The sequence below is a fragment of the Cajanus cajan genome, chromosome 1, assembly GCF_000230855.2.
Source record: "Cajanus cajan strain Asha chromosome 1, NIPB_CcT2T_4, whole genome shotgun sequence".
Taxonomy (NCBI): domain Eukaryota; kingdom Viridiplantae; phylum Streptophyta; class Magnoliopsida; order Fabales; family Fabaceae; genus Cajanus; species Cajanus cajan.
This window is the reverse complement of record NC_138517.1, coordinates 77,981,600-78,009,249: the sequence shown is the minus strand read 5'-3', so window position 1 is coordinate 78,009,249 and position 27,650 is coordinate 77,981,600. Positions and strand designations below refer to the sequence as shown.

At 31.1% G+C, this 27,650-nt stretch overlaps 2 protein-coding genes and 1 long non-coding RNA gene across 3 annotated transcripts; 1 reads left to right on the top strand and 2 right to left on the bottom strand.

Moving 5' to 3' along the window:
- Window positions 1–215: 215 nt before the first annotated feature.
- On the bottom strand, window positions 216–2,593 carry LOC109787999 (putative N-acetyltransferase HLS1-like). The gene is made up of 3 exons (XM_020346610.3): window positions 2,068–2,593; window positions 1,599–1,729; window positions 216–1,219 (listed from the first exon to the last, which is right to left on the bottom strand). The coding sequence occupies exons 1-3, from the start codon at window positions 2,296–2,298 to the stop codon at window positions 346–348; spliced, it is 1,236 nt and encodes a 411-aa protein (XP_020202199.2). The 5' UTR covers window positions 2,299–2,593; the 3' UTR covers window positions 216–345.
- A 6,359-nt stretch (window positions 2,594–8,952) lies between these two features.
- On the top strand, window positions 8,953–12,267 carry LOC145952298 (uncharacterized). The gene is made up of 3 exons (XR_014429959.1): window positions 8,953–10,088; window positions 10,274–11,171; window positions 11,338–12,267. It is a non-coding gene; the product is annotated as an uncharacterized LOC145952298 (long non-coding RNA).
- A 5,526-nt stretch (window positions 12,268–17,793) lies between these two features.
- ALDH22A1 (aldehyde dehydrogenase 22A1) lies at window positions 17,794–27,400 on the bottom strand. Its single transcript, XM_020346611.3, has 14 exons — window positions 27,078–27,400; window positions 26,944–26,987; window positions 26,528–26,632; window positions 24,155–24,282; window positions 23,805–23,927; window positions 23,257–23,410; window positions 22,926–23,029; window positions 22,759–22,837; window positions 21,786–21,881; window positions 21,545–21,682; window positions 19,320–19,535; window positions 18,834–19,025; window positions 18,259–18,402; window positions 17,794–18,160 (listed from the first exon to the last, which is right to left on the bottom strand). The coding sequence occupies exons 1-14, from the start codon at window positions 27,187–27,189 to the stop codon at window positions 18,005–18,007; spliced, it is 1,791 nt and encodes a 596-aa protein (XP_020202200.2). The 5' UTR covers window positions 27,190–27,400; the 3' UTR covers window positions 17,794–18,004.
- Window positions 27,401–27,650: the final 250 nt, after the last annotated feature.

Here is a 27,650-nt window from a genome sequence, read left to right as displayed (position 1 = left end):
GATTATTTTGTTATACATGAATTTGATTATCAATTAATTTTTTGTTATATAATTTTTTTAGGAGAATAATGTTGTAAACTTTGTAGAACAGAAAAATGACCACAAAAGAATGGACATTTGGGGTTGAAACATGAGAACCTTGCAACATTTAAAATATGTAGGTATATTTCAATACAATCTGCTGAAAGAGGAAAAAATAAAAATTTATATAATTAATAACAGAAAACTTACTAACATATATATGTATTATTTTGCATTACTAACTAAATGTAACTAATTGTTTGTTGATTAAAATAACATATTTTACATCAGACAAAGATCACATAGATGCCAATTTAGGTCAACTTAAAAATCTCTAGGGTCAACAAACACATTTCCCATTTGTTCTTTTATCAAACCAACATTTTCATCACCATGGCTTGAAAGCTTCTTTGTGTACCACAGATCATCGATGCATGACATAGAAGTTGTTTGAGGAACATGGTTGGCAAGTGGATCACCAAACCCTAACTCAGCTATAACCACTCTACAATCCCTCATACCTTCTCCCACTCTTGATGTGAACCTCCACATTGATTCAATGAGTTGTCCAAGATTCTCTCCCTCTCCATGGATTCCATAGAGGAAGAGAAACCCAAAAGACCTACAAAGTGAGTCACTCACCGACATTTTGAGACAAGGGAAAACTTTCTCTTTTGCATGATTCAAGGTTGCAAGAAGAAACTTTAGTAGTTGAGACTTTCTAACTTGATGAGGCTTATAAGCTTCACAAGTGTTCCATATGCTAAAAATAACCCATGAGCTTGAGGTTTCATTGCTAATAATAAGATCTTCATTGTTTACTTTGCTCAACAAGTTGAGCAATCCCTCTTCTTTGTAATAGCTCACCCATGTGCCAAGGCTTAGCTTTTCTTTTAGAATAACATCCATGTCTAATGGATACAAATCTTTGGTCCTCAAGGTTCTTCTATATAACGAAATTGCTAGATCTATGTTCACTTTCTCTATTTTTATATCCTTGGAAATTTGCTTTGTGAGGGAACTAGTTGGTTGGACAAATATGACAAGTGAACTTAGATTCACATAGTTGCATTTGATAGTAAATAGGTTTTTAGATGCATCGTTGCTCTTTTCTGTTGCGAGGAATGCATACTCAGCTCCATTTCTCACCATCCATTCTTCAATTGCAGTGACAAGTCTTAGTGCAACCCCCTTTCTCCTACAAATATATCAAAATGTCATCTAAATAACATTGACTACTAATTAAGGTTTTAAAACAATTAACAAAATTGTTGATAAACATGTAATTAAAGTCTCCAAAGCCTTATAAAACCATAATAACATGTCTGCAATGTTGCAATCACCGACCACAATTTAAAACAATGTTAATCAATCCCTTGCTTTCAAGTCAAGTTCGAAATTTAGCTTTATTTTTTCTTTATAACAAAGTATAGGATCTACTCTATGTTCCATATACTAAAAGGTTACAAAACCAATTCACAAGAATAAGAAGAGACAAACAACATAATCAATACACCAATAAAAAAAGAACATTGATCATTTTAAGTCCAATTAAATGGAAGCAAAGTTAGTATTACCTATAAGTAGGAGAGACTCTGAGGCCTAAGATGCAACCCATCTTCAAGAATGACCCAGAAAGAGTCCCCACATTCTTAATGATTCCCCGAATCACTCCAACAAGCTCCCTGCTCTCAAGAAGCTCAGCTACCTGAAGCAAATATGTAATCAGTGGCTAAGATAGTAATTAGAGTATGTTTGAATACAAATTTAAAAGTATTTTTGTACTAAAAAAACTCTCTACTTCAATAGAGAAGCTCTTCTAAATTTGTATCAAAATAGGTTCTTAATGATATACATCAATATATGTTCTGGAAATAGATATATGTTTCATGTCAGAGAAGTACAATACAAAGATATCAATATACATCAATATAAGGAGAATGTGAAGATTGTTATCTGATGGAATAACACAAGTTACTAGTATTTGAAAGACAATGATATATATGTAAGTTGGAAAAAAAAAATGGATATATGTTAGTCACCCACCAGCATAACATGAAGGGGGAAAAACCTAATCCTAAATAAAGGGTCATCCGTGATGCTGGATAAAATGGAGACCACCTTCTTAGTCCCTATGTCACAGTTCCTCTCTAGCTTTCTCACCATTTTAGCATCTTGCTTTTCATTATATTCTCTTATAAGAACCTTGTCTGCACGGTCAACCATTTCTTCTCTTTGGCTAAATGAAGCAAGTGAGGCTGTGGGAATGGAAATCATTATGGGATCTTTCTTGATTTGGCTCTCTCAACCAATATTCAACATTGTATCCAACACATATAAAGTCCAATATTCAATATATGGCGAAGAATTGCTTTCTTCTTTCTTGCTTTTTTTTGTTCTGTTGTCGTGACTTCAACACTACTATTTTCCAACACATGAATTGATGCGTGCGTTGAAATTAGCATTGTCATGTTATTTTTTTTTTCAACACGTTGAAAGAATTAGAAGATGAGTCATGTTTTGTGAAGTAAAATGCACCGAGGCATAAGCTAAATATATAGTTTTTAGATATATACATGGTTCAAATCCAAATATATATATATATATATATATATATATATATATATATATATAAGTTATAATAACATCGGTGTAATTTTTATCAAGTATTATACTGTTCAATAACTTTATATTAAATATGAATTTTGTAAATTTAACCGATAAATTGAAAGTTCTTTATTATTATATTATTTAATAATTTTATATTAAATATGAAATTTTCAAAATTATGTTAAATTAAAAAACTTAGGATGTTCATTGGTTAAGATAATTTGATAGATCAGATATTCTGAATTAATTAGTTTCTTTGATTGGATCAAAATTTAAACCAAAGAAATCTAAAACCTTCATTTATCCAGCTGATAACATATTTGCACCTTACAAATTCGTTAATCGAAAAGTCGAACTAAATATCTATAATAAGTTTATATTTTTATTATTTTATGTTTTAATTTATTACTAATTAGTAATTACAAATTTTAAAGTGTAAAATAAAAGTTGGATGTACTACGTCGAGAGATTATCTTAATTTCAAATACTGGACAACATTAATTTCATATATATGAAAAATTTAGTTTATGTTAGTCCTTTGCTTTATTTTGGATAATTTAGCTTAAGTTGAATAATTTGGTTTACATGCAACAATTTGATTTATATTAAATCATTTGATTTTTGTAGGACACTTAGAGTTGTGGACTAATATTTGTTTATGAATACTGTTTTATATTGTTTATATATATTTGTTTCAAATTTCTACAATACTATTTTATTTACACTCGAATATGTTCTTTACAATCATTTAATATCATGTTTATATATTTAAATTTTGAAACGAAATCATGTAATTTTATGTTTTAAAAAAAATATAAATCTGTATTATTTTTTAAGAAAATCTAATTGATCTGAACCGAATTAAACATATTAACGAAATTGGTTTTGTTTAGATTTTTCTCTCTCTCTCTGTTTTTAATTTATAAATTTGATCCAAAATCTAAATTAATTAATTAAGACTTTATTGTACGGCTGTTAGAATGACGTCTTCTTTTTCAGAATGGTTGATGAACCCCTTGTCTTGTGCAAGTATCCTTTAAGTTTATTTTTATTTATTTATTATTTTTGAGACATCTTGTTTTTAATTATGACTTGCACTTCTTGTGCATAATTTTCTTGTGATTAATAAATTCTTGGCTTATCAAATTTTTTTTTTACTCTAAATTCAAAATAAATCAACCCATAGCAACTCCTAAATAAATGTAATAGTAATCATATTAATTAAAATTAACAATTAAGTTTATCAACATTCTTAATTATTGATTTTGTCATATATGTATTTATAATTTTCTCACCATTCTTAATTATTGATTTTTTTTTTTGTGTGGTCAAAAAAATTATTGATATTTTGATTAATATTTGTGAGTGCATCTCTTTACTTTTGGAGGACTCAAGTTTTCAACATGTGCTCAAAATATGGTTTGTTTGTTCTAGTAACATGTTATGACACTTTGAGTCGTACGTTTGGGGTCTTAAAATTTAACTAAATATAGATTTTATTATGTTAGAATATATGCTAGCTATCTAACTAGGTGCACTACTACATAACATTTAAAAAGAAATAATGAAAGATTATTAGACTTTTTAATTTATATTGATGCCTTTTGCATCGGATGAAAATATTTTAGTATTGATATAAATCGTTTTGCAATACACAATGTAAAATATTACCACTTAATTTTAGTTTCTAACTTAATATTTTATGATTTAATTATACATTAGATTTAATTTGTAAATCTTGTTTAAATATCTTAATGGTCTAATTAGTCTTGATTTATCATTAATTATTTACAAAAAAAAAAATCAAATTAAACATTAATTTTAGTTTGTATATATGAAGTTAAACCATGGATTACTACTCCTAATTTTATTATCAAACCATATATAGAATCTTACTTCAATAGATGTATCTACTTAAAGAGATCTTGGTGTTAGAGGTAAAATTTATCTTCAAGTCTTTGTCAATCCTCAAAGTCTTAGATCAAACTGAAACTATTGAACTTCAGTTAATTACTAATTGGACTATGTTATTTGGTTTAAAGATCTCTAACATGTTATTGGTATTTTAGTTCTTGAAGATGTCATCCTTTATCTATCATATATACTAAAAAAAATCTGTTCTCACCTGAGATCGGCGTAGGGGCAGTCTCTTGACGAGATTGGTGGGTCTCTCTTGCTTGGCACGTCGATCGCTCCGAGATGGGGAAGTATCTGCAAAAGAGATTCCGAAACTTAAGTTAGTCTTTATAGATGTGCGGGTCTCGTATATAGAATGAGCGTATCTTGATGTAAATTAAGATTTTTCTCCCTTGGGTGAGAAATGGGTTAGTTGCGGCTTAATAAGGTTGTGGGGCTTGCCTGTTTGGCTGATGTCGCTGGCGAACAAGTACAGAGGTGGGCCTCGGTGTCCAATGTGAATGTGAATAGTACAAAATCAAATATATAGATGAACTTGCTTTATAAGTATTTTAATTTTTATATTTTGTCCCTAATTATTGAAAATGTTGTATTTCTTCTTATTATTTTAAAGACGTCTTACAATGGATCACCTTTATAGGTAGAGCATAACTAACGGATTTTTTCTTTTTCTTGACGGGGAACCTCTCCGCCATGCCTCCCCTTCCTCCTCTGCCACCCTTTATTCCAGTACCTCATGACCCTCTCACCATTCCCCTCTTCTTCCTTCATTTTCACACTTAACACCACTTCCGTTAATTACCCTCTCTTATTTCTTTGAAATACAATTCAAAAATTTTCCTTTTTTTATCCTTTTCCAAGTTTGGAGAAGGTAGTTGGTCGAAAAGGTGGTGACATGGGTGAAGAGGAAGCGTAATGAAAGGGATGTGGGGATGGGTATAGTTCATTCAATTTTATATTTCATATATGTTTTAAATTTTTTAAACTGAAGTCATTTTATATTTTTAAATATTTTTAAAAAATAGGAGACCACATTCATGCTTTAACAGTCACTCAATTTATTTTTTTTGTATTTATGAAAAAAAATATTTTTCAGTTTTTATTATTAAAACTGTCTTTCAATTTCATACTAAATAACGACTTTGAAAAAAATATAAAAAAATTTTAAAATAAAAAATTTACACTTAATAACATATTATAACTACTCTCTAAGTTTGATATGTCCAAAAAATGAAAATTGCCATTAATGAAGTTTGCAATTGATACTTGAAGCAACTGTTTTAATTTTTTTTTAAAAATTATACTATATATTATATATAATTATATATATTTATTCTCTTTAAAACTATATTATGTACTTAATATAATAAGATCTCTTCATAAAATTATGTGTCTATTTTTTTATTATTATATATGTATATATATTATTTTATACTTAAGAAACCTTAATTTATTGTTTTACTTCAAACTTATAAAATGACATAATTGACTCTGATCTTATGCACATTAGTAAAGGCATAAATTAATTAAGGAAACTAGAAAAACTTTTTTTTTTGACAGTAGCAAACTAAAATAGTTTTGGTTTTTTTGAAACCCAAACTAAAATAGTTAGAAATCAAGAAATTCACTTATAAAAAAAATATAACTCGAGAAAAATTTGAGTTAATGAAACCAGTTATTTATGTTGATTAAATAATAGAGATATTATTAACACAATATATGTATGCATTTGTCATTTTATTTAATGATCTTAACTCAAGTTCTAAAACCAGATTAAACGTTGAATTGCAATAATAATAAAAAGTTGAAAATGCCTATTATGGTATTCTTAATTTTAAAATTGTTTGATTTATATATCTATTTTGTTTGAATTGGATTGGGATGATGTATTTTTTATCTGAAATGAACTGAGATGATATGTCTAGTCTATTTGAAATTGTCTAAGCTGATGTCCAGGCCAAAATGATTTAATTTGTCCAAAATTATCTATTCGAAATGGTCTAATCAAGTTGATTTCTTGGCTAAAAAATATCTCTCGCTTGAAATGTGTATCTCTTACGATTAGGGATGGCAAATATACCCGTACCCGTGGGTAATACCCGAACCCGTCCCGACTTTGACGGGGAATACCCGGTTTGACCGGGTACGGGTACGGGTACGGGTAAAACCCGATATATTGAATCGGGTACGGGTACGGGTACGGGTATGTACTTACCCGCCCCGTACCCGTACCTGTACCCGTCCCCGTTCTCATTTTTAATTTAATATTCACTTTTAATTTAATTATATTAAAAAAATTTAATATTTTTTTATGTATGATTATTTATTATAATGTGAGATAAAAAAATAACCTAATTATAATTATAATATAATAAAAAAAATAATTTAAAAATATTATTTTTTTAAAAAAAATAAAAAATAAAAAAATTGACGGGTACGGGTACGGGTACGGGTATACCCGATACCCGACGGGGATGGGGATGGGGATGAAAATCCATACCCGACGGGTATGGGGACGGGGATGGGGATGAGTTTTACTTGCGGGGACGGGGACGAGTATCATGAAACCCGTACCCGCCCCGCCCCGTTGCCATCCCTACTTACGATGTTGGTTGTTGTAATATATAGGAGCCTAGAATGAATTTGATTCTCTTGGGCATCAATGTTCTCACACACTTTTTTTTCCATCTATACATATTAAACTAATGAACTAAATCATTAGGATTAACTTAATAATAAAAGACTAAAATAGTGTGTAAAGAGTTATAAGTTTAAACTACATTATCTTCATTGTATCTTCTATAAAAAGCAAAAAAAAAAACATCGAAATTCGAGTCCAGATTGAAACAATATTCTTCGTAGATAAGCAACAACTAAAAGTCGTTTCTAATGGTTAAAAAGTTGTCACAAATGCCGCTTATATCATCGACTAATTATACAAAAACATGACCATTATGTGTAAAGTTGTTGCAAATTTGATTAGGATTAAATGTGTTTTTCTCTCTCATATTTATGATAAGTTTATTTTTAATCTTTTAAATTTAAAAAATATTATTTTAATTTTTGTATTTAAATTTTGTTAAAAAATTTATTAAATATTGTTGCATAAAATTTACTTATTAATATTTTTTTAGTAAAAATATCACATTAAACTTATATGATATTGCATAAATGTCTCAATCTATTATTTTTAAATATATTATTAGTAACCTGAGAGACTAAAATAAGATTTTTAAAAATTACAAGATTAAGAACAATAATTTTAAATTTGAGGGATTGAAAACAAAATTACCCTAAATTTGAGACTAACAATATATTTAAGTCATTTAATTATAAGGGGTGTAAGCAAGTACAAATTACTCGCGAACTCAAGCAAACACAAACTAATCCAATAAGTTTAAATCTTTTTTTAAAGTTCAAATCAGACTCGACTCAATTCGACCAAAACTCGTCACTATATAATAAGTAATAAGTTTTGCATGCTTTGACCCGTGACCAAACTCGATCCGATCATATATAACAACAACACCAATAACAACAACAACAACTATAATAATAATAATAATAATAATAATAATAATAATAATAATAATAATAATAATAATAAATCAGTATTTGGATGATCAGTTGCTTAACATAATACTTTTTGTTACTTTTACTTTTTTTTTAAGGGGTCACTTTTACTTAATAATAGGTTTTGTATCTTTTGATTGATAGCATTGTAATAATATAATATATTTATTTTAAATTTTTTTTTATTAATATTGATGATTTAAGTTAATAACAATATAACAAATCAATACATTTATTTTGTAATTTAATTTGTATCACTATTTGTTTTATAAATAATTGTATTTGTAATAATATATCAAATGATTATATTTATTATGAAATATTTAATTTTTATAAAAATAAATAAATTTAATTATACTAATATGATTAATCCAACCTAAACATAATTGCATTAGATTGAATTTAAAAAATAAATTTCACAAATTTAACTCATTCTAACTCATTAAACTTTGATAAGGTTGGTTCGTCATTCATTAAAACTCACTTTAATCAATCCACTTAATTCTCTCAACCTAACGAGATCAACATTTAAAAGTAATGACTAGGTAGAGGTGGCAAAACGGGCTAGCCTGACCTGTTTTGGCCCGCGCCCGCCAATGGCCCGCCAAAAATAGGCCGGCCGGGTCAGACGCCAATAGAAAATAGATTGAGATAGCTGCCCGCCTCGCCTAAGGACGGGCTAGCAAGTCAACGGGCCAGCCCACATACCACAAAAAAATATTTTATATTCAAAGAAAAAAATTACTACAAATAAATAAATATAACCATATGAAATTAAAAATGCATACATATTATACATAATATATGTTCAACAAAAGCAAATTAAAAACTTATAACAAAATAAAATAGAAATTAGTCCACTTACACCAAAATCAAATTACCAAATTATAAACTTACAAATTATTAATAAACTAAATTTTTGATAGTCCACAAAACAAGTCCAAACACAATTAATCAACTTTAACTTTCTATTTCAAGAACATTTTGGAAGAAGTTTTCTCTACTTTTTTGTGTTGATCATCTTCATCCTCATCTTTTACATAAAAAAAAATTAAATATAAAAAAATTAAAGTATGCAGGTTGGTGGGTTGTGACGGGCTAACCCGCTATTTAGCCCGGCAGGCTGACAGGTTTGGCGAGTTAAAATATTAGGCCCGACCTGCCTATTTTTAACGGGCCAACGGGCTGGCCCACGGGTCACAGCCCATTTTGTCATTCCTATAACTAGGTCATCGGTAATTGGAAAGAATTAAAAATCACGATTTCTCGCAAGGTTTTTCCCCAAACGACCACCCTTTCCGCCAAACCACCAAGTAAGAGAAGGGAATCATTTTGGCTCTTAACAAATAGGGCATGCCGTTCAGTTAAAAATATATATTTTTTCTAATATTATACGGTAGCAACAACCTAGCTATATCAAGTACAATTAATTTTTTTCATATATCAGTGTATCCCAAATACCTACATGAACTGGTGCATGTCTTTTGTCATATATAATGATCATAATGGAGATTATATATGTGAGATGCCTGATGGGCATCATCACCTGTTCAAGAACTTTTTTTATTTTCACGTGCTCATGAACCAAAAACATGCTTGTACTTTATATCTTTTGAAACAAATAGTCTCACTCTCATCTACGTTGTGAAAGAAAATGATAGTGCAGATAATAATATATTATGCAGAATTTGTTTTTAACTTACTTGCCTGACATAATAATTTTATTTTAACAGAATAATCTTTCGATTGTTGAAAAAGAGAAATTGCTATGTAGCACCAACCGACCGTTCCTCCTAGCTCCCACACCCTGAGGCAGAATCCCTACTCCTTGGTTTCATGTTATGGACCGTTTGTCCATTTTCTTCATTCAATAACAAACGAAGACTATGATTATTCAACGTTGAAGTACAGACATCTTTAAATAGTAATCGTGTCATGTAGCATTTACGATAACAAACACTTCTTGGGTACTTTGACTATTCTTAACTATATTTTATAAATTTTCTATTTCTATTTTTATCTTTTTAAAGTTCCGTACAAATACATATAAAATTATCGTAATGATTAGATAGCTTGTAATATTTTATTATGTCTGCAGTAACATACGCTTTTTTCAGAATATTAATTCTATCATCTGATTTAAAATTTGTAGGATTCACATTAATTTTATTTCTTACATGGCGCATACAAGAGCAGCTTTAACTTTGGCTTTTGAAGAGTTACTTATCTTGATTTTATAAACGTGATGACACATGTAGGAAGAGTTGGCTACAAAAGCAAGGTGCTTAAAGGACTCGTTTTAATGAGAGAAAAAATAATTCCTAAGATAAAATTGGTCAAGGGGCATGGTGCATTTCAATTCATTCGTGACTCTACTAAAATACTTAACGACTTAGGGGTTAAGTGTGTTTGCAAGTGATCAATATCATCTTCCTCCATTAATCTAAGTCTCACCTTTGGAGTTCTCATCTTTTGGTTCACCTACATTCAACCATCCGAACAACATTTAAGAAACATAGTTATTTGTCAATCATGACACATGAATATAGAGATGGCAAATGCTGAAATTAGAATGAGGAGGCCACGTGATCAGGTGAGGGGGCTGCCGGTATATGAATGGAGGAATACAGTTCAATAACAGCACTGTGAATAATATTCGATCTTTTTCTTGGCTGTTCTTTTTGCTTAGTCACTAAACTAATAATTGCTGTGTCCTTCAACATCTGCTACAGACATTGTCATCACATACACCTATATATAAAGTTCAAATACCGTAAAACATAGACTTATGGCAATGTCATTAATTTGTCAGATTTCTGTTTTGTTTTTTAAGTAAGCAATGTATGTCTCTCAAATTTCTGTTATGGCAAGGAAAAAGAACTTATCATTTCTGACAAGAAGTTTAATTATTGATTGGATCTTGTAGAAAATTCTGTGTTCTGAGACAGCTGCTTTATAATGTATGGCATGTTTCAGCGTGGCAATAAGTAATCTTTGGCCCTTAGCTGTTGTTGTAACAAAAAACCAGATCTTGAAGAAAATAGATACGAGTAAGGTTTTGAAAATCGGTATGCCATTATATTTTGGACGCAACATCATATTTTTTTTTATTATTTTTTACTCATTGCTGGCACTGTAGTTCTATTTTTATTAATCACATTTGTCTGCAATTTCCTGTATTATTAAAGATTGTGACAAAACTCTCGTGCTTTTCAGAACCACCGTTCAAAAATAAAATTTCTTGGAAATAAAAAGGAGAAAGTGGTAATTAGAAAAAGAAATGAAAAACAAAGAAGACAGACCGACCACATGGCTCTCCTACAAAGTGGGGTTTGGAAAAAGGATAGATGTAGTAACAGCCTTTGTTTGGATCATTGGGATATAAGAAGAAATTAGTCATTTCATTATTTTATTACTTTATTTTGATAAGTGAATGAATATTTTTTTTATAAGTGGACGAGTCATTCTCATTTTATCATATTCTATTGTCACAATAAAACTACAATGGAATGGAATATGATCTCATTTCATTTCATTCAACTTTTCAATTTTTCAATTTTTATTTCCCAAATTTAGGAAATATATGGGATTGAATTAAAAAACATTGTCATCAGTGTTATTATAGTTATTTTTTTTTACAGAATATTATTATTATAGTTATTACTTGACAATTTGCCCCATTTTTCAAACCCTTGTTTTTTCTTCTCGGGTTCACATTGGTGTTTCATTCTTAAACACCGTATATTGTGACGGTAAGTTTTTTTAAAAAAGGATATTGAGTTGTATAATTTGGTTAAAAAGAAAAAATTAAAAGATTTAAATCAAACTAATTTCATTTATTTTAAAATAAGGTTATTATTTGAATTATAATAGGTAAAAATAATTAAAAGAATAAAAGGAAAAAATACATTAACTTCTAAAAAATAACATACGTGCAGAAAAATTTATCAATATTCTTATTAAGATTATTGACTCATTGTAATTGATTCTGAAAATAATATCTTTACTAATCATATTTTTTTTTGTGAAGATGAAAATTTTAAACAGAAGCAAAAACAAAAACTACACTATCCAACAATGAAATTTATAACTGTTATAGTTTATGAAAAAAAACCTCTTCAGCAACCAAAATCATCTCCAAAGAATTTGTTTGCAATGGATTCTTAAACTCTGGCAAAATTGAATTGAATAAGAAAAAATTGAAGTGAAGGACATGTAATGAGTTGGCAACAAAATAGAAAGGTCAAATTCAAAAAATCCAGTAACACTACATAGAAATTCATCAATTAAAAATGCAACAAAAATACAACATGACTACCGTAGTAATTAGCCTTAAACAAAATGATTTGTATATACAAAAGTGACGGTAAGTTTTTTTTAAAAAGATATTGAGTTGTAGGATTTGGTTAAAAAGAAAAAATTGAAAGATTTGAATCAGACTAATTTTATTTGTTTTAAAATAAGGTTATTATTTGAATTATAATAGGTAAAAATAATTAAAAGAATAAAGAGAAAAAATACATTAGCTTCTAAAAAATAACATACGTGCAGAAAAATTTATCAATGTCCTTACTAAAATCATTGACTTATTGTAATTGATTTTGAAAACAATATATTTACTAATTATATTTTTTTTTTGGTGAAGATGAAAATTTTAAATAGAAGCAAAAACAAAAACTACACTATCCAACAATAAAATTTATAATTGTTATAATTTATGGAAAAATAACCTTTTCATCCACCAAAATCATCTCCAAGGAATTTGTTTGCAATGGATTTTTATACTCTGTCAGCCTCCATAATTTTATTATACGAATTCTTATTTTTTAGTCAATTCTCTTCGTTGCAATGTCCTTTAGTAATGTAAACCTCTGAGTCATGTCCTTTAAAAAGAAGATGAAAGTAAAAAAGGATAAAACTTTTAATAATATGTTCACTATACATCAACATTGAAACAACTAACTTTTAAAATTAAAACTTCATACAAACTTACCTAAAAATGGTTTTCCTATGATTGATAGAGAAAGTGTGAATCCTCATATTAGAAGTACAACAGTACCCAAATCAGAAAGTGAACAATGTATATATGGAGAAAGTATTTTTAGAAATAGGGAGTATGATGGAACTGGACAATTATAATGAAGTTTTGAAAAGAAAAATGCTTTAAAAATTAGAGGATAGTTGAGATTAATTGGCATTGAAAAGTTGCAACTAATACATAGGAAATAGATATCCATAATTACTTCTCTAAGTGAAAGACAAAATACAAGCAATTTGATGGTAAACGTATAAAGCAGAGAAGAAGAGGAAGAATTTTTCTTATGTTCAGAATTTATTAAAATAAAAAAATAAAATTCAGAATAATTATGATAAGATAAAATTACATATGTACCCTTATTTTGAGCGGGAAAAAAGAATCACAGACTTCCTTCCTTTTATTATAATAAAGATATGTTTCTTTTTAAATTCTCTAACATTAACTAATTATCATTTATCCTAATTCATTGAGTTTTAAAGTTGTAGAGCTTGTATTTTCTTAGATAAGATGAGATAATCGATAGCATTTTGTGTTGACGTACTTTTTATAATGAAGAGACTTGTTTCATTATTTTAATTTGTTGCAATATTAGATGCTTGAAAACATAAAAAGTTATCATTTAATTCATTTTTTTAAGTTGCATAATATTTTTATCACATACAATCGCCAAAAATTGTCTCTAGTAGTGATATGTGATAAAAGCATTTCTATTTTCAAATTTATGGTAGTTTAACGAACATTAGATTTTTTTCTTCTTTGTTTTTTGCAATTTTATACCTCCAGGTTCGGTTTTGTGACAATGTTAGAGAACTAGAGCAAATTGAGTTAGATGGCAACCAATGACAAAACGAAAGCATTAAAAAAAGTTGTTGATATAATAGTGGTATGAATATCCAAGTATTTTTTGTAATAAGATTAAAACGATGTAACAAAAGTTTGATGCATCATATATCTAACATATCTAACAATTTTACGCAAAAAAATAAAAACAAGTAATTTTTAAGTGTAAATACTAAAATGTAAAAGTTGGGCAAGTATAAGGACTAAATGTAAAAATAATGTAACTATAAGAACTAATATATAAAGTGCAACACACATCAATGTCATGTAAGCATATGTTGATGGCATTAACTTGTTTCTAAGGGTAGAGACTAAAATAAAATTGAAAATATTCTTATAGAAAGTAAAACATTATTTTTAAGTGTAAGTACTAAGATAAAATATGTACAACCATATAAATTACATGAATATAATATTAAATCAATCTTAATCCATTTTATCGTAAAATATCTAAACAAGACAACAATAATTTTATTCAATTTCATATTAATCCAACTCATTTCACTTTACTTTATTATGCTATGCTCCATTGATCATTGGTTATCCAAATGAAGCCTTACATCCATTGTTGAGATATTATACTATTTATAGAACTTGAACTCATGACTTTTAACTTGGATGTCAACAATCATTTTTTTTGGTCCATGAATATAATTCATATAATATTTTAAAGTTGACAATCAATAACTAATTTGCACTTCACAAGACCTAACTTCCACCAACCAAACGTCACTTTAACACAACATGAATCGATTTTGAGATCGTCAAATCAACCCTTATATCTTAAGACAAACCTTATAATTATTGAATCAAGAGACAACAACAACCTTGTTAATATGTCAAGACTCAACCTCAAAAATAAAGAGATAAATTGTGAAAAATAAATGCAAGATTGAAAATATTTAAATAATGTTGAGATATATCTCATATAAACTTACAAAGTTTTAACATGATTGATAGGTAACCTGATTCTTTTAAGTATAATGATTAGGGTTCAACTTTTACATGGTTGAATATACATAATAAAAAATATTTAAATATATTTTTAATCCCTACAAAATAAACAAATTTTGATTTTGGTCCCTCTAAAATTTTTTCTTTTTTTCATTTCCTAAAATTGAAGCTATTATTTTTAGTCTATATTTTTTTTATGTGATTCATTTTTAACTACTTATTATTTATTAAAAGGTTAAGTGGTCATCCTAAGTGTTACTTATGATTGTTAGTGATATTATGTCAATATTTGACTTCTCTATAAACTTTAATACATCCATGAAGTATAAATTATTTATGTATCTTAAAATGATCATTAGGAAACAAATGTAATGAATTTAGATCTTAGAAGGATAAAAGTAAAAAAAAAATATTTTATACACGTAAAAATTAAAATTTCACAAGAACAAAAAATAATATTTGTAAATTTTAGAAGAATGAAAAATAAAGAATTTTTTTTTATAGAAAACAAAATCAAAACTCAAAGGGACCGTTTGTTAATTGTTGGGGAGTTTCTAACATTGAGAGTATCAATTCAATGGATAGTAAGTAAGTAACACAAGTGAGTTTGACACCATAATATAACCTAAAATCTTAAGATATTAGTTAAATAAATTTTTCTCACTTATATATTACTTAACATGCTCAATTTTAACTAATGTAAGACTTTAGTCTACAGTAGAAGTCCAATATTAATAAGGATTTAATTAATAGTTGAAGTTAAATCTAAATTTTATTGTGATACGCGGAAAGTTAAATATTGTGTTAATCATTCATGGATGGTAAATTATACAAGCCGTTGTGCATAAATAGTATTTCTTCATTGGAAAAAAAATGATCGATAAATAAAACCTGACTTTTCACTATACACACATCTTCAGTATAAAAGAGCTAAATTCCTTTTTCAAAACAGTTCTTAAGTTTTAGAAGAAAATTATAAATAAAAAAAAATGCTTGGTAAAAAAGGCTTTTTATTTGAAATTTTAGAAACAAGAACAAGCCTGTAATTGAGATGTTCTCAAACTCTTTTATTTTTCAGGGTGACAATGCTGTAAATGACTCATTTCATTAATGAAAATTTAAAAATAAAATTCTAATTCTAAATCCCATACACTCACCATCTCCAACTATATTCTTCCACAACATAATTGTACCCCATTCATTCATTTTCCTCAATGTAATTGAACCTAAGAACCACCACATTCCACATGTGGTGACGTTCCTCAACGAAGAGCTGGTTTTCATCCAACAATATCGAGAGTGGCGCCCCAAGCGATAACCATTTCATTCCTTTTCCAGCAAGTCCAATAGAGTCATACCCCACCCCTTGCTCTTATCCATTTCGGTCTCCACCATATAAAATCCTCTCTTTTTCTTTCTTCCATTTTATCACCATTGCAGCTTAGTGTTTGGATGAGATATTAAAACGTTTACAGAATCATGTTCTCAACATCTTTTTTATTTTTGCTTTTTACATTAAAAAAAAAAACAGTTCTTAAAATGTATGTGTTGGAATAGTTTTTTAAAAACAGTAATCAAACAAGTCCAACTTTTTTTTAATCAAATGGTCAAATCATAAGGGAGTAAAATGCCAAATTTCATAACACGGAAGGCGGCAGTGTTTCTGAGCTACACCACAGGATGAAGTGGAAGTTAACCGTAAAGATTATATTGTTTTTCATTTTAATAAGAAAAAAGATATTGGCTTTATAATAGTAGTCTATGTTGAAAATTTTCTTGCCTAAATTCTATCAATATGATATAAAATTCATATGAACGTATATGAAGCATAAATACTCAAATTCATGTCATACACATACCGGGTACTTACTCGTACCGGTACTGGTTGGAAGTGGAAGTTAACCATAAAAATTATATTGTTTTTATTTTTAATAAGAAAAAAGATATTGGCTTGACAGCAGTAGTTCATGTTGAGAATTTTCTTGCTTGAATTACATTAACATACGATATAAAATCCATATGAACATATCTAAAGCATAGATACTCGAATTCATGTCATACACATTGCATACATATCAGTGCTTTTTGGATACGTCTCAGACTCGCACCAAAATATAAAATCTAAATATTTCAATAAAAATTAGGTTTTCTATTATTTCTAATTGCTCTCAAATTTGGATTCTCATCCTTCAACGGTTTCATTCACTATATATTCTTCTAATTAATCTCTAATGTCCAAATTAATCTCTATTCAATTATTTGATGTTTTCACATTAATCTATTTAACTAATTGTTGATGTTTTCACAATACAACTTCTATATTTTAGTATGGTTCAACAATCTCCAAACTTTAATATATTACATTGAAACATCTCTCACAACCATCATCATCTTGTTGTTGTAAGAGAAACCAAAGTACATATTCTTTTATCCATTTTATGAAGAAGAAAAAAATCAATCCTAAGAGAGCTCAAGATTTGTTTTTATACATACAAATCTTTGTCTCCTGTCAAGAAAGAGCAAGTTATAGAGTGAGAGCAAAATGTGAAATATTGATAAAGATCTATTTGACTGACATTCTTGAAGTTGCTACTTTTTCTCTTGATGAACCAGAGTCAAACAATTTTTCTTTTCACAGACAATGAACAAGGAAACGAAGAAATTGAAACTATTAAAGTGTAATATATCATAATTAAAGTGTGACATCATAGTTTAAGAGTCACATTATAACCATGTGTGCTGTTTATGTGAGTTTTTTTAAAAATTTATACAATTTACTTTAGGCTTATATTATTAAAAATATAATTCTTTTAAATTACATTACCGTAACCGTACCCAGATTTTTGAAAACTCGCAACACAGATGAATTTTCATCAGACAAGTAGCCCAGGATTATGTCATCGAATAAGCACAAGAAAAATAGCAGGAATTAATAATGGCTACAGAAAATTACAGTTGGAAATAAACGACAAAACCGAAAGTCCTCAATTATTTGAACATGATGATATGAATATGAACCATTTGGAATGTTACCCGTCCTGACACGACAAGTCATGTTTTTTTCTTTCTGCTGTCACTTGTAGAGTTCTGCTCCGTAAGCATTTTCAACACGTTAACCAATGCTTGCAAACGGTCCCATACGCTGAGCCCGTATAGTGCTTCAACAAGAGACTCCTGAAACTCAAATCCATTTTCTGCTACAGGATACTGGGGCAGAGAAAAATCCCATCTCAGTATAAATCTTTCCAACTCGCAGTGAAGTAAAATAATACTGTATATAATTATGAAAAGTTCTCCACAATTACCTGAATAGGCTTCGGTATCTTGGTTTTGATGAACGGCCACCATCTGTCTTCAACAACAGATTTTACAAGGCAGCATGCTCGCAAACCTTCAACACCACCGAATCTTCCAAATCCACTGTGTTTCACACCCCCAAATGGCAGGGACTGGAATAGTGGAAAAATCAAAGTGCAACTTTAATTCAATCGAAATTAAAATTAACGATGTAACGTAGGCTGAATTGGGATCATATCCTGGTAATTTGGCTAAAAGAACTGCTTAATTTTAATAAGCCAAAAAGGCATATAAAAAAATCAAACTCTATGGTATAACATTCATACATTGTCACTGAAATCAGAAGTTATTTCCAAAAAGTTCTATAGCCAAATTGGCAAAAAAAAAAAAAAAAACATTTCAAACTTATAATAGACTAACTTTCAAATCAGAAAGTCATTACTCAGGTGCACCATATTTCAAAAGTCTCTAGCAGCTGAATTTGATCAACAAAGTATAGATCATATCACTGCTACTAGATCCCTTTGAGGTGAACCCCCTGTTGAGAGAGACAGATGAAGATAAAATAGTAAATAAAATTTACCTGACACATGTATGTTGCTGCAAAATCATTAACTGCAGCAACCCCACAATGTATCTGGGAAGCTATCTCTCTAGCCCGGCTCTGATTGCCTGAGAAAACAGCACAGCCAAGTCCATATTTTGAATCATTTGCAAGCCTGACAGCTTCTTCATCAGAGCTAAATTTCATTATTGGCATGATTGGTCCAAATGCCTAGAAGTTATTAAAATATACCAATGAATCTAGTAAGCGGTTTTTGAAGCATAGAAGATATATAGAAAGATATTCTTGAACTGAATATATAAATGAATGGTTGCAGTACATATATAACACGAGACACCATTATACATATTTCAAAACTCCAATGCTTCTAATCACCATATGAACAATTTTTGTTTTTGTCATAGATACGGACAATATGGCTGATAAGTGTAACATTAATAACAACAATAGATGAGAGAAAAAAATAGCGATGCCCATGGCAGAGTAAACAGCAAGTTTTTCTACCTCTTCTTGCATCAATCTCATTGAGTGATTCACATTCACAATCACTGTAGGAGGGAAATATTGATCAACTGCACCTTCACCTATATGTCCAAAACTTCCACGAGCAATAATTTCAGCTCCTTTGTCTAAAGCATCATTTATAAGGCCTTCAAGTTTTTCAGAATGCTCATGCATACATAAAGCTCCCATATCATACTTTCCAGCAAGTGGTGGGCCCTGCAAAAAATAATTAACTGAAAGGCTTTAAAAATGGTGTTCTTAATACTAAATAGTTCTGAGACAGATGCCTATTCTCCAATAATCAATGAAAAAGGGTTCTCGCTAGTATAGCAGTTCCAAATCCTCAATGTTAATACAATTACAATGTGTGGGATTTGTTCAAGTTCCTGACCCTTTACCTCCTCCCTATGACTGAGTCACGAATCCAGATTCCCTGTGCTTTATTTCCAAGAACTATTATTTCAGAATAAAATTGGAGGATACCACGTGTAATGAACCCACTAGGGCCAACCTAATGATTGGGTTGCCATAGCTTGCAAAAGATTTTAAGTTTAAACCTTGTTACTGATATTGTACACAAGCAAAAAAGGTAATTTGTTCACACCTAAAAGTATAAACTCACTAAGTTCTATCAATTTTCTAGTTGACCCACAAGTTACTTACATACCAATTTAGTGAATTTTAAAGATATAGAAACAATCGAGTATCTGTGTGTCAAGATAGATCAGATGTAGAGCCAGTATTTTAGTTGATGCAAATAATTTAACTATATAGCTAATGCTTCCTCAGGCATAGTTGTCAATAGCGGGGTCCTAGCAGCCGCTATCACGGCGCAATGGAGTGGAGCGACTTCGTGCCATTATGCTGACCTTGGAGCAAAGCATTTTCGAATAGCAGTCGGGGATCTGAGAATTTAAAAAGTTTGAAAATACCTTATTAAGAGTATTTTTGCCATTTGGAGTACCAACAACACAACCCTTGTCCCTTCTCTTCTATGTGAACAACACAATCCTAGCCTCCGACACTCTCGTCTTTGTGCGTTGTCTTCATGCGCCATCTCAGGCTCTCTCCATGCGTCCTCTTTGTGCGTCTTCTCAGATAGATTTTCTAACCTTGTTTCAGTTTGTCTCTGTTCGTGCGTTGTCTTCTTCCTCTTCTAGGACTTTCTCTTCTGGCATTCTCTCTCCAGTCCACTTCTCCTACAGTATTCTTTCTCCTTTTTTTTTCCTGATCTTTTTTCTTCTATTTTTTTCTTTCTTCTCTTCTCTTTTTTTCTCTCCTCATTCTCGTGATTTTTTTCTTCCTTTTTCTTTCCTTTTTTTTTTTTTTTTTCTTTTCACTTCTTTGTTCTGTTCCATTTCTTTCTCTTTTTTTCTGTTCATTTTTTTTTAATTTGGGCAGTTTTGTTCTTTGGTTATTAGCAGAACCATGGCCCAACCAAAAAATCAGAGCTTAGGGGCTGGTGCTGCTGGAACTGGTCCCAGGGTTATTAAAAATGATTACTGAATTAATTTAGAGTTATTTTTCTGTTTTTTAGCTTTTATATATATATATTAATTATTTAATATATAAATATAAATATAATATTAAAATAGAGGTCATCTCACTATCCCGCCATCCCACTTTTGGGTTCGGCCACTCCACTCTGCTATCCTATATTGACAACTATGTCCTCAGGGCTGCTAAAAGGGAGGAGAATGAAAAGAGGAAAGCGAAAATTCATCAACAGAAAAAAGGACAAGGTAACATATCATGAATCAAATGAACATCTGTTGGGTACTCACCATCTGTTGCCTACATGGTACGGAGGGTATGCAGAATATGGACTCAATAAGAAACAAATATAAAATCTAAGGAGGGGATAGGTGGGGAGGCATCCACATACAGTGATTAAGTTTTGGGGCCTCAAGGCAGGGAGGTGCACTGCAGACCCTCAAGGTCTGCAAGGTTCTATCATTTGTTTCTGATAGAGTCATTCTCATCTCTACAATTGGGTTTTATATTATCCATATATTTTTTTTCTGAAACAAATACTTAGTTCCTATCAAGGTCTGAGAATTTCGTACAAGACAAACAGATGTGAAGACAAGCTGATAGATTGCTAAAACAGCAATCCTGTAACAATTAAGTGCAAGCACATGTGATTAAATTTCTCATGTTGATTTAAAGAAAGATGCAGGAGTAAGACATTTCACGAATGAAATGTTCTAAAAAGAGACACTTACAGCTGTAACGGATTTTATAATTTTGGTAATTTTACTGACAAAGGATGCATAAATGTTCCTGTGCACATAAAACCGCTCTGCCCCAGCACAGTTTTGCCCACTTGACTGAAGAACAGCCCTCACAGCAATTTGAGCAACCTATATTCAGCAGATCAGTGTTAAAACCATGCATTCAAGAATGAATATTTCATTAAGTTGCAAGGTTAACATTTGGCAGCCAAATGTTGGAAGGCATTCATACATGGTCCACATCTACATCATCACAAACAACAAATGCATCTTTTCCACCGAGCTCGAGTGTAACTGGTATGAGCGTCTCAGCAGCATTTCTCATTATCTGTATAAAAGAATAAATCATATCATCAGAGCACAAAGACTTCTTATTGTATTAAAAGGTGGATATATACCCTGCATTCCTTTTGCTTCCAAGACATCACTCTAAACAAGAGGTATACAGAAACTTGAGGTTACTATTTTTTTATTTCCCTGTTGACTTTACTTTTTGCCTCCAAATTTACAGAATCTCACAAACTTTTTCCCCAGAGATTTTTTTCACAAATTTTACCCCCCCCCCCCCTCCTCTTTTCTTCCCTCCCCAATTTACAAAATGTCACCAATCTGCCTCAACATAATTGAATTGTCACAATTAAGACAATTTTTTTATGGTTATTCCTTTAAACTGCCACAAAATTGCCTTAATTGTGACAATTTAAAGGAATAAATGCCACAAAATTATCTTAATTGTGGCAATTTAAAAGAACAAAAGTCACAAAAACATCTTAATTGTGGCAGTTTAAAGGAACAACTGCCACAAAATTCCCATAATTGTGGCGGTTTATAAAGGAACAACCACCACAAAATTGTCTTAATTGTGGCATTTTAAGTATGTGGGAGCAAAATTGGTGACATTTTGTAAACTGGGAAGCAAAATTCTCAAAAAAAACTCTGAGGGAAAAATTTGTGAGATTCTGCAACTTTTGTAAAGGTGCAATTAAGCCTTCCTTTTTCTCCTAGCTACAAATGGGCTTAAGCAGATCCAGATACAACTCAGTTAAGCATTTAATGAGTTCTGTATAATTTATTTATTTAACATTTACTGTGAAATTCAAAAAATTATTTTGTTGGAAACAAAATTACTATATTATTATTATATAGACCAGAAGTTAGAGATGAGAGGAAAGGATATACCAATTTGGTAGGCCAAAGGATCATACCATCTTACCCACCCCAGGGGATCCTACAAAAATGACTTTGTCAGCAGAAGTTACCAGTGCTTCTCCTGTTTCAGCAAACCTGGTAAGAAAAGTCCAATTAAGGCTATAGGAACAGATGTAACTATGAAACCAAAGGGAAGAAGGATGGGTGCAAAATAAGGCTATACCCTGTTATAACCTCGACAAGGTCTTCTGGAGCTCCTATGGCAGCAAGAGCTGATTGGATGATACGGAAGTAAAAGCACCCAGACCAACTTGCATTTTCTGAAATCTACATTTAGAATCACATTTCTGTCAAATTGCAAACATAAATTTATAGTAAATAGTAAGAGCAGTATTAACCCTTGCAGTGTCTCAGTTTGGATACAAGTTTGTCAATGAATGTTAATATACCATGAGAGCATATCAGTCAACAATGTCTATTCTTTAAAAAATGTGGTGCATTCATGGAATGAACAATTCTAGATAGGCAGACAGCAGATATATGTCATTTTATACCTTAATCACAATGCCATTTCCAGAAAAAACTGCTGCCAACATAGGGTTAAAAATATTGTGGAAAGGATAGTTCCATGACACAATGGCACCGATAACACCCAGAGGGTGAAATTCTACTCTGGCTCTTTTATGAAGCATTGCTCTTCCAGAAGATCTGTAAGTTTTTTTATTTATCAAAAAAACAAAGTAATCATGAAAGTGCATTTAGAAAATTTGTAATTTTACCATAAAAAGTCAGTGTATAAAAAATGAAATGCCTCTCTTTTCTAAAATAATCAGCAGAATGTATGATAAAATTATAAAATTTTACAATTTCAGTGCTAGAACCCAAAAAAGAACACATTAAAAAAATAAAATAAACTGCAACAGATAATCTACCAGTCCCTTTATGCAGACTTGCATAGAGAAAGTATCAATTACTAGGTTGGGGGGGAAGAGGTTATGGTTTACCCACATACAAGAAAAAATATCTGTATAGATCTACTGCATTTTAGATCTAAATTCAAAGGGAAAAATAAGAAGAAGAAGAAGAAGATTGAGTAAGGCACCTATACTCAGGCTTTAGCCACTTCTCACCCTCTGATAGTAGCCAATTTATCTTCTCACATGTTGTCATTATTTCACCTAAAGAGGCATCTACCATTGTCTTTCCAGTATCACGTGAAGATATTCTGGTAAAAAGCACATGGATTAGAATATACTCAAGAAAGTTACAATATTCTTATGCAAAATGTATAATTCATACATATTTTAGACTGATGAATGAAACAATATGATAACTAAAAACAAAAAAGATGCTTGTATGCTTCCCAGAATACCACAAGAGCAACATTATGCAAGTTAAAAAAAATAGTAATACTTAAATCTTCCTTCAGTTACCATGGAGAAGTGCTCTTACTCGCATATAAGTGCTTGATGTTTAATTATATATTTTAAAAGTATACGCAAAAACTGACGCCTTTGCTTGAAGCTTGTCTTTGCCCACAATTTTTGTGCCTTCCGAACTTTTTCCACACGCTCCCTGACCTATTCATACATGCAACATAGTTCTAGTTAATTTTTGCCATACTTGTGAATCTAGACAAACTGGCAACCAATATTTTATAAACACTTTGGAACAACTTGCTCTTGTGAATCAAATAATCCCCTTTGTAGCTTTGTAAGTGCCATTAGTGATGAGATCCACTGAGTGGCTTTTTCACTCAAGATATTTCATCTTATTATTCATTCAACAGTCACACGCAACCAACAAGTCAGAACTTAAGCTAAAGTTACAAGCTAATAACTACAATATAAAATATGTAGGTTCTAGAGAACACATAGGAAACTAAAACAGAAAAAGAAAAACAGGAACAGAGAAGTAAAAGTGAAGAGCAAAACAAAGAACGATGAAGAACAAAGGCTTAGACTGCAGCTGTTAGGAGACAATGAAGAACAGAAATTGATAGACAGAGAGAGGATTGAGATTGAGAGAATTCAATTGAGTGCAAGAGGACAATGAACATGGAATAGGTAAAATAACTAACTTACGTCACAGATTGCTAACCTGTCAGCACTGCAGGTTCGTAACTCATGGAACATTGCCAATTCCAGTACTTTTACTAGTTTTCCCAGAGATCCCACACAATCCCTCCAGAAAAACAATCTTCAATGTGCAAGGGATCAAGGGATCAGAAGGTAGCTTTAAATTCATAAATCATGGGATTGTCTGGTGCAACTCTGACTAACTTGTGCATGTGTGTGTGTGTGTGTGAGAGAGAGAGAGAGAGGGAGACAGAGAGAACACCTAGCAATTTCACTCTTTATATTGTTAAACACTTTTTTCAATTAAAATATATAAAAATGAAAGAAAAAGCTTATTGAGTATAGGATCAAGCCGATGCAGCTTAAGCACTAGGATTGACCCAAGAAAAGAACTTCAGCTTCTTAACAAGTTAAGCCCGAGCAGAGCATGAGTCAAGCCCTTTGTCATTGCACTGACCTTGTTCTAGGTTTAGCTCGGCTTGGCTTACTTCTAACTGTAACCGTCATTCCTATCCTCACATTATATCATTTAGAGTGCCACCACCAGGACTTCAGTGAATCCTTAAAACTAGGCACTGGCATAATATGCATTCGTATACAAGAAAAATAATACACGGATGAAAACCAAAAGGTTGTCAACGTTGGGGAAAAGGAATTTTCATATTTAAGAATTAAGTTAAAAAAATATCAGCTTAAATGGAATTCTACCGAATTTGCATTTCAACATGACTAAGCATCCAAAATGCCAAAAAGGAAACTTATAACATACAAGTTTAGCTAGAAGCTAATGACAACTGACAGTCAACTTTTCATCAACACAACTAGCATAGCGTAACGTGAATAATATTGGGATACAAACAAGTCCCACATTGTTGAACCATGAGGAGAAACAAGGATTTATAAAACACACATGGTTCCCATTGATATGAGACTTTTTGGAAGATGACCAAAAGCAAAACCATAAGAGTTTAAATTTAAAGTAAACAATATCATACTAATATAGAGACGTGTGTAAATCCCCAGTGACTAACAATGGTATCAGAGTCAATGATCGACCAAGTGACTGGCTTAGATGAGTATTTGGCAATGAAAGGTGGTAGATCCAAGTGTGGGATCTCTTGTGACGAAAGTTTTCCTAACAATGGTCGAGCGACGTGTCCCGTTGATGTGTGAGCTAATGGTGGTACAAGTATCTAGAGCTAGCAGATGTGGCTAAACTCTAAGGGGCACCATTAAATACTCGTGGATGGAAAAAATATTTCCATTGAAGGAGAGGTTAAACCATGGTCTTTTATTTGAAGGGAGGATTGTTAGGGCACAAACAAAGTCTCACCCTGCTAGACCATGAGGAGAAACAAGGATTTATAAAACACACATAATCTCTATTGTTATGAATCCTTTTGGAAGAAGACCAAAAGCAATTTTATGAGGCCTTAAACCTAAAGTGAATAATATCATATCAATATGGAAACGTGTGTATGGGAACCCTTGGTACCCAACAATTAGTTTATCACCAATGCTACCCTTACAAACTACTCAGTCTTTTTTTTGTCTGGTGTTTTTCTTTAGCCAAAGAAATTTCTAAGTTTCTTATCTTATTCTTAAATATCAAAGTTTCTAAACACTAATTACCCAAGAAAAAATAAAATGAAAAACAACGTGCATCTTAAAACAATTGTTGCTCAAACTAGATACTAAAAGCATGCATCACAACAATCTGTTTCCTTAGAAGTGTAGGCTCACAGACCTCATCCGGCGTCAATGCAGGAACATATCCCAAATATTTCATAGTAGCAGGTTCATAGCACTTAACTTCCCTTCTCGATTGCTGCGCCGTTCCCCTCGGAGGCACCTGATTGGCAATAAATAATCATCATCAATGAGACCGAATCAGCCATATTCTCCAAAAAAGGAAGAACAAAATCAGAAGCCTCCAAATCATAGCATTCAAAGTGCCATGCCATGAAGAAGTCAATCGCGAAACAACATCGATTCGGCACCACATACATTTGCAATTAATTAATCAGACTTCGAATCTTAAATTCCAAACATAAAAGCAAATCTCGCCGATCACGCAAAAGCCTCAAATTAGAAAACCGATAGAAACACGTCACTACACAACAAAGATTTGCGAAATATAAATTGCCGATGCATAGCACTCACGTATATGTAGCTGTTCTCCTGCGCCAGGCTCCCATCGTCCAACACTGTGATTATCAAAAATCGACGTTGCATTTTCTGCGTCACAACAAATTAACGTGTGCGATAGAGATTAGAGAGTGAGGGAGGGAGAGTACCGTCGGAAGCGTCGACGTCGATGGAAGGAACCTTGGGAGGAATGAGAATGAGAAGGAACTTGCCGATGGCGAAAGCGAGCGCTAGGACGAGCAAGGGCCACCAAAACGCCATTAGCGGATTCAGAGAGAGTTTCGCCCTTCGAAGAAAACCACCTCGCTAGGGTTTCGAGAAGTTTCCGCGGAGTTTCGATTCTTCTTCTCAGGAGCAGTGGTGGAAGACGGTGGAAGAATCTGCAGAAGCTTCCGGGTGATGATTACTTCGGCTGTTTGAAGAGTTTAAGAGGAGTGAGTGGGAGTGAGACTCAGGGAGTGCTCCTCTTTTAACACTTCTACCCATAATTAAAATTTATTAACTTATAAATTACGAATAAATATGAATCAAAATAACTTGCAGAATTATGTAACTTTTAATAAATTTCGCATGGTAAGAATATATAAGTATATTAATATTTATTGAGAGTCTAATTAAGGATTCATACATTGAATAAATATCGTTACGTTAACATTCATTTCTAAGTTTTTTTTTATATATAATGAACGGAGAAACTCGTTTTTACACGAATTGTAATTGTT

What these genes read in the sequence shown, in the direction of transcription:
- ALDH22A1 (XM_020346611.3), bottom strand. Translation starts at nt 27,189, where the DNA reads ATGGCGTTTTGGTGGCCCTTGCTCGTCCTAGCGCTCGCTTTCGCCATC. An exon ending in CTGCATTGACGCCGGATGAG is followed by an intron (nt 24,283 to 26,527) that starts GTCTGTGAGCCT and finishes ATGTATGAATAG; the next exon opens with GTCAGGGAGCGTGTGGAAAA. An exon ending in TGGCTAAAGCCTGAGTATAG is followed by an intron (nt 23,411 to 23,804) that starts GTGCCTTACTCA and finishes AAAAACTTACAG; the next exon opens with ATCTTCTGGAAGAGCAATGC.
- LOC109787999 (XM_020346610.3), bottom strand. Translation starts at nt 2,298, where the DNA reads ATGATTTCCATTCCCACAGCCTCACTTGCTTCATTTAGCCAAAGAGAA. An exon ending in TCCCCCTTCATGTTATGCTG is followed by an intron (nt 1,730 to 2,067) that starts GTGGGTGACTAA and finishes TATTTGCTTCAG; the next exon opens with GTAGCTGAGCTTCTTGAGAG. An exon ending in AGAGTCTCTCCTACTTATAG is followed by an intron (nt 1,220 to 1,598) that starts GTAATACTAACT and finishes ATATATTTGTAG; the next exon opens with GAGAAAGGGGGTTGCACTAA.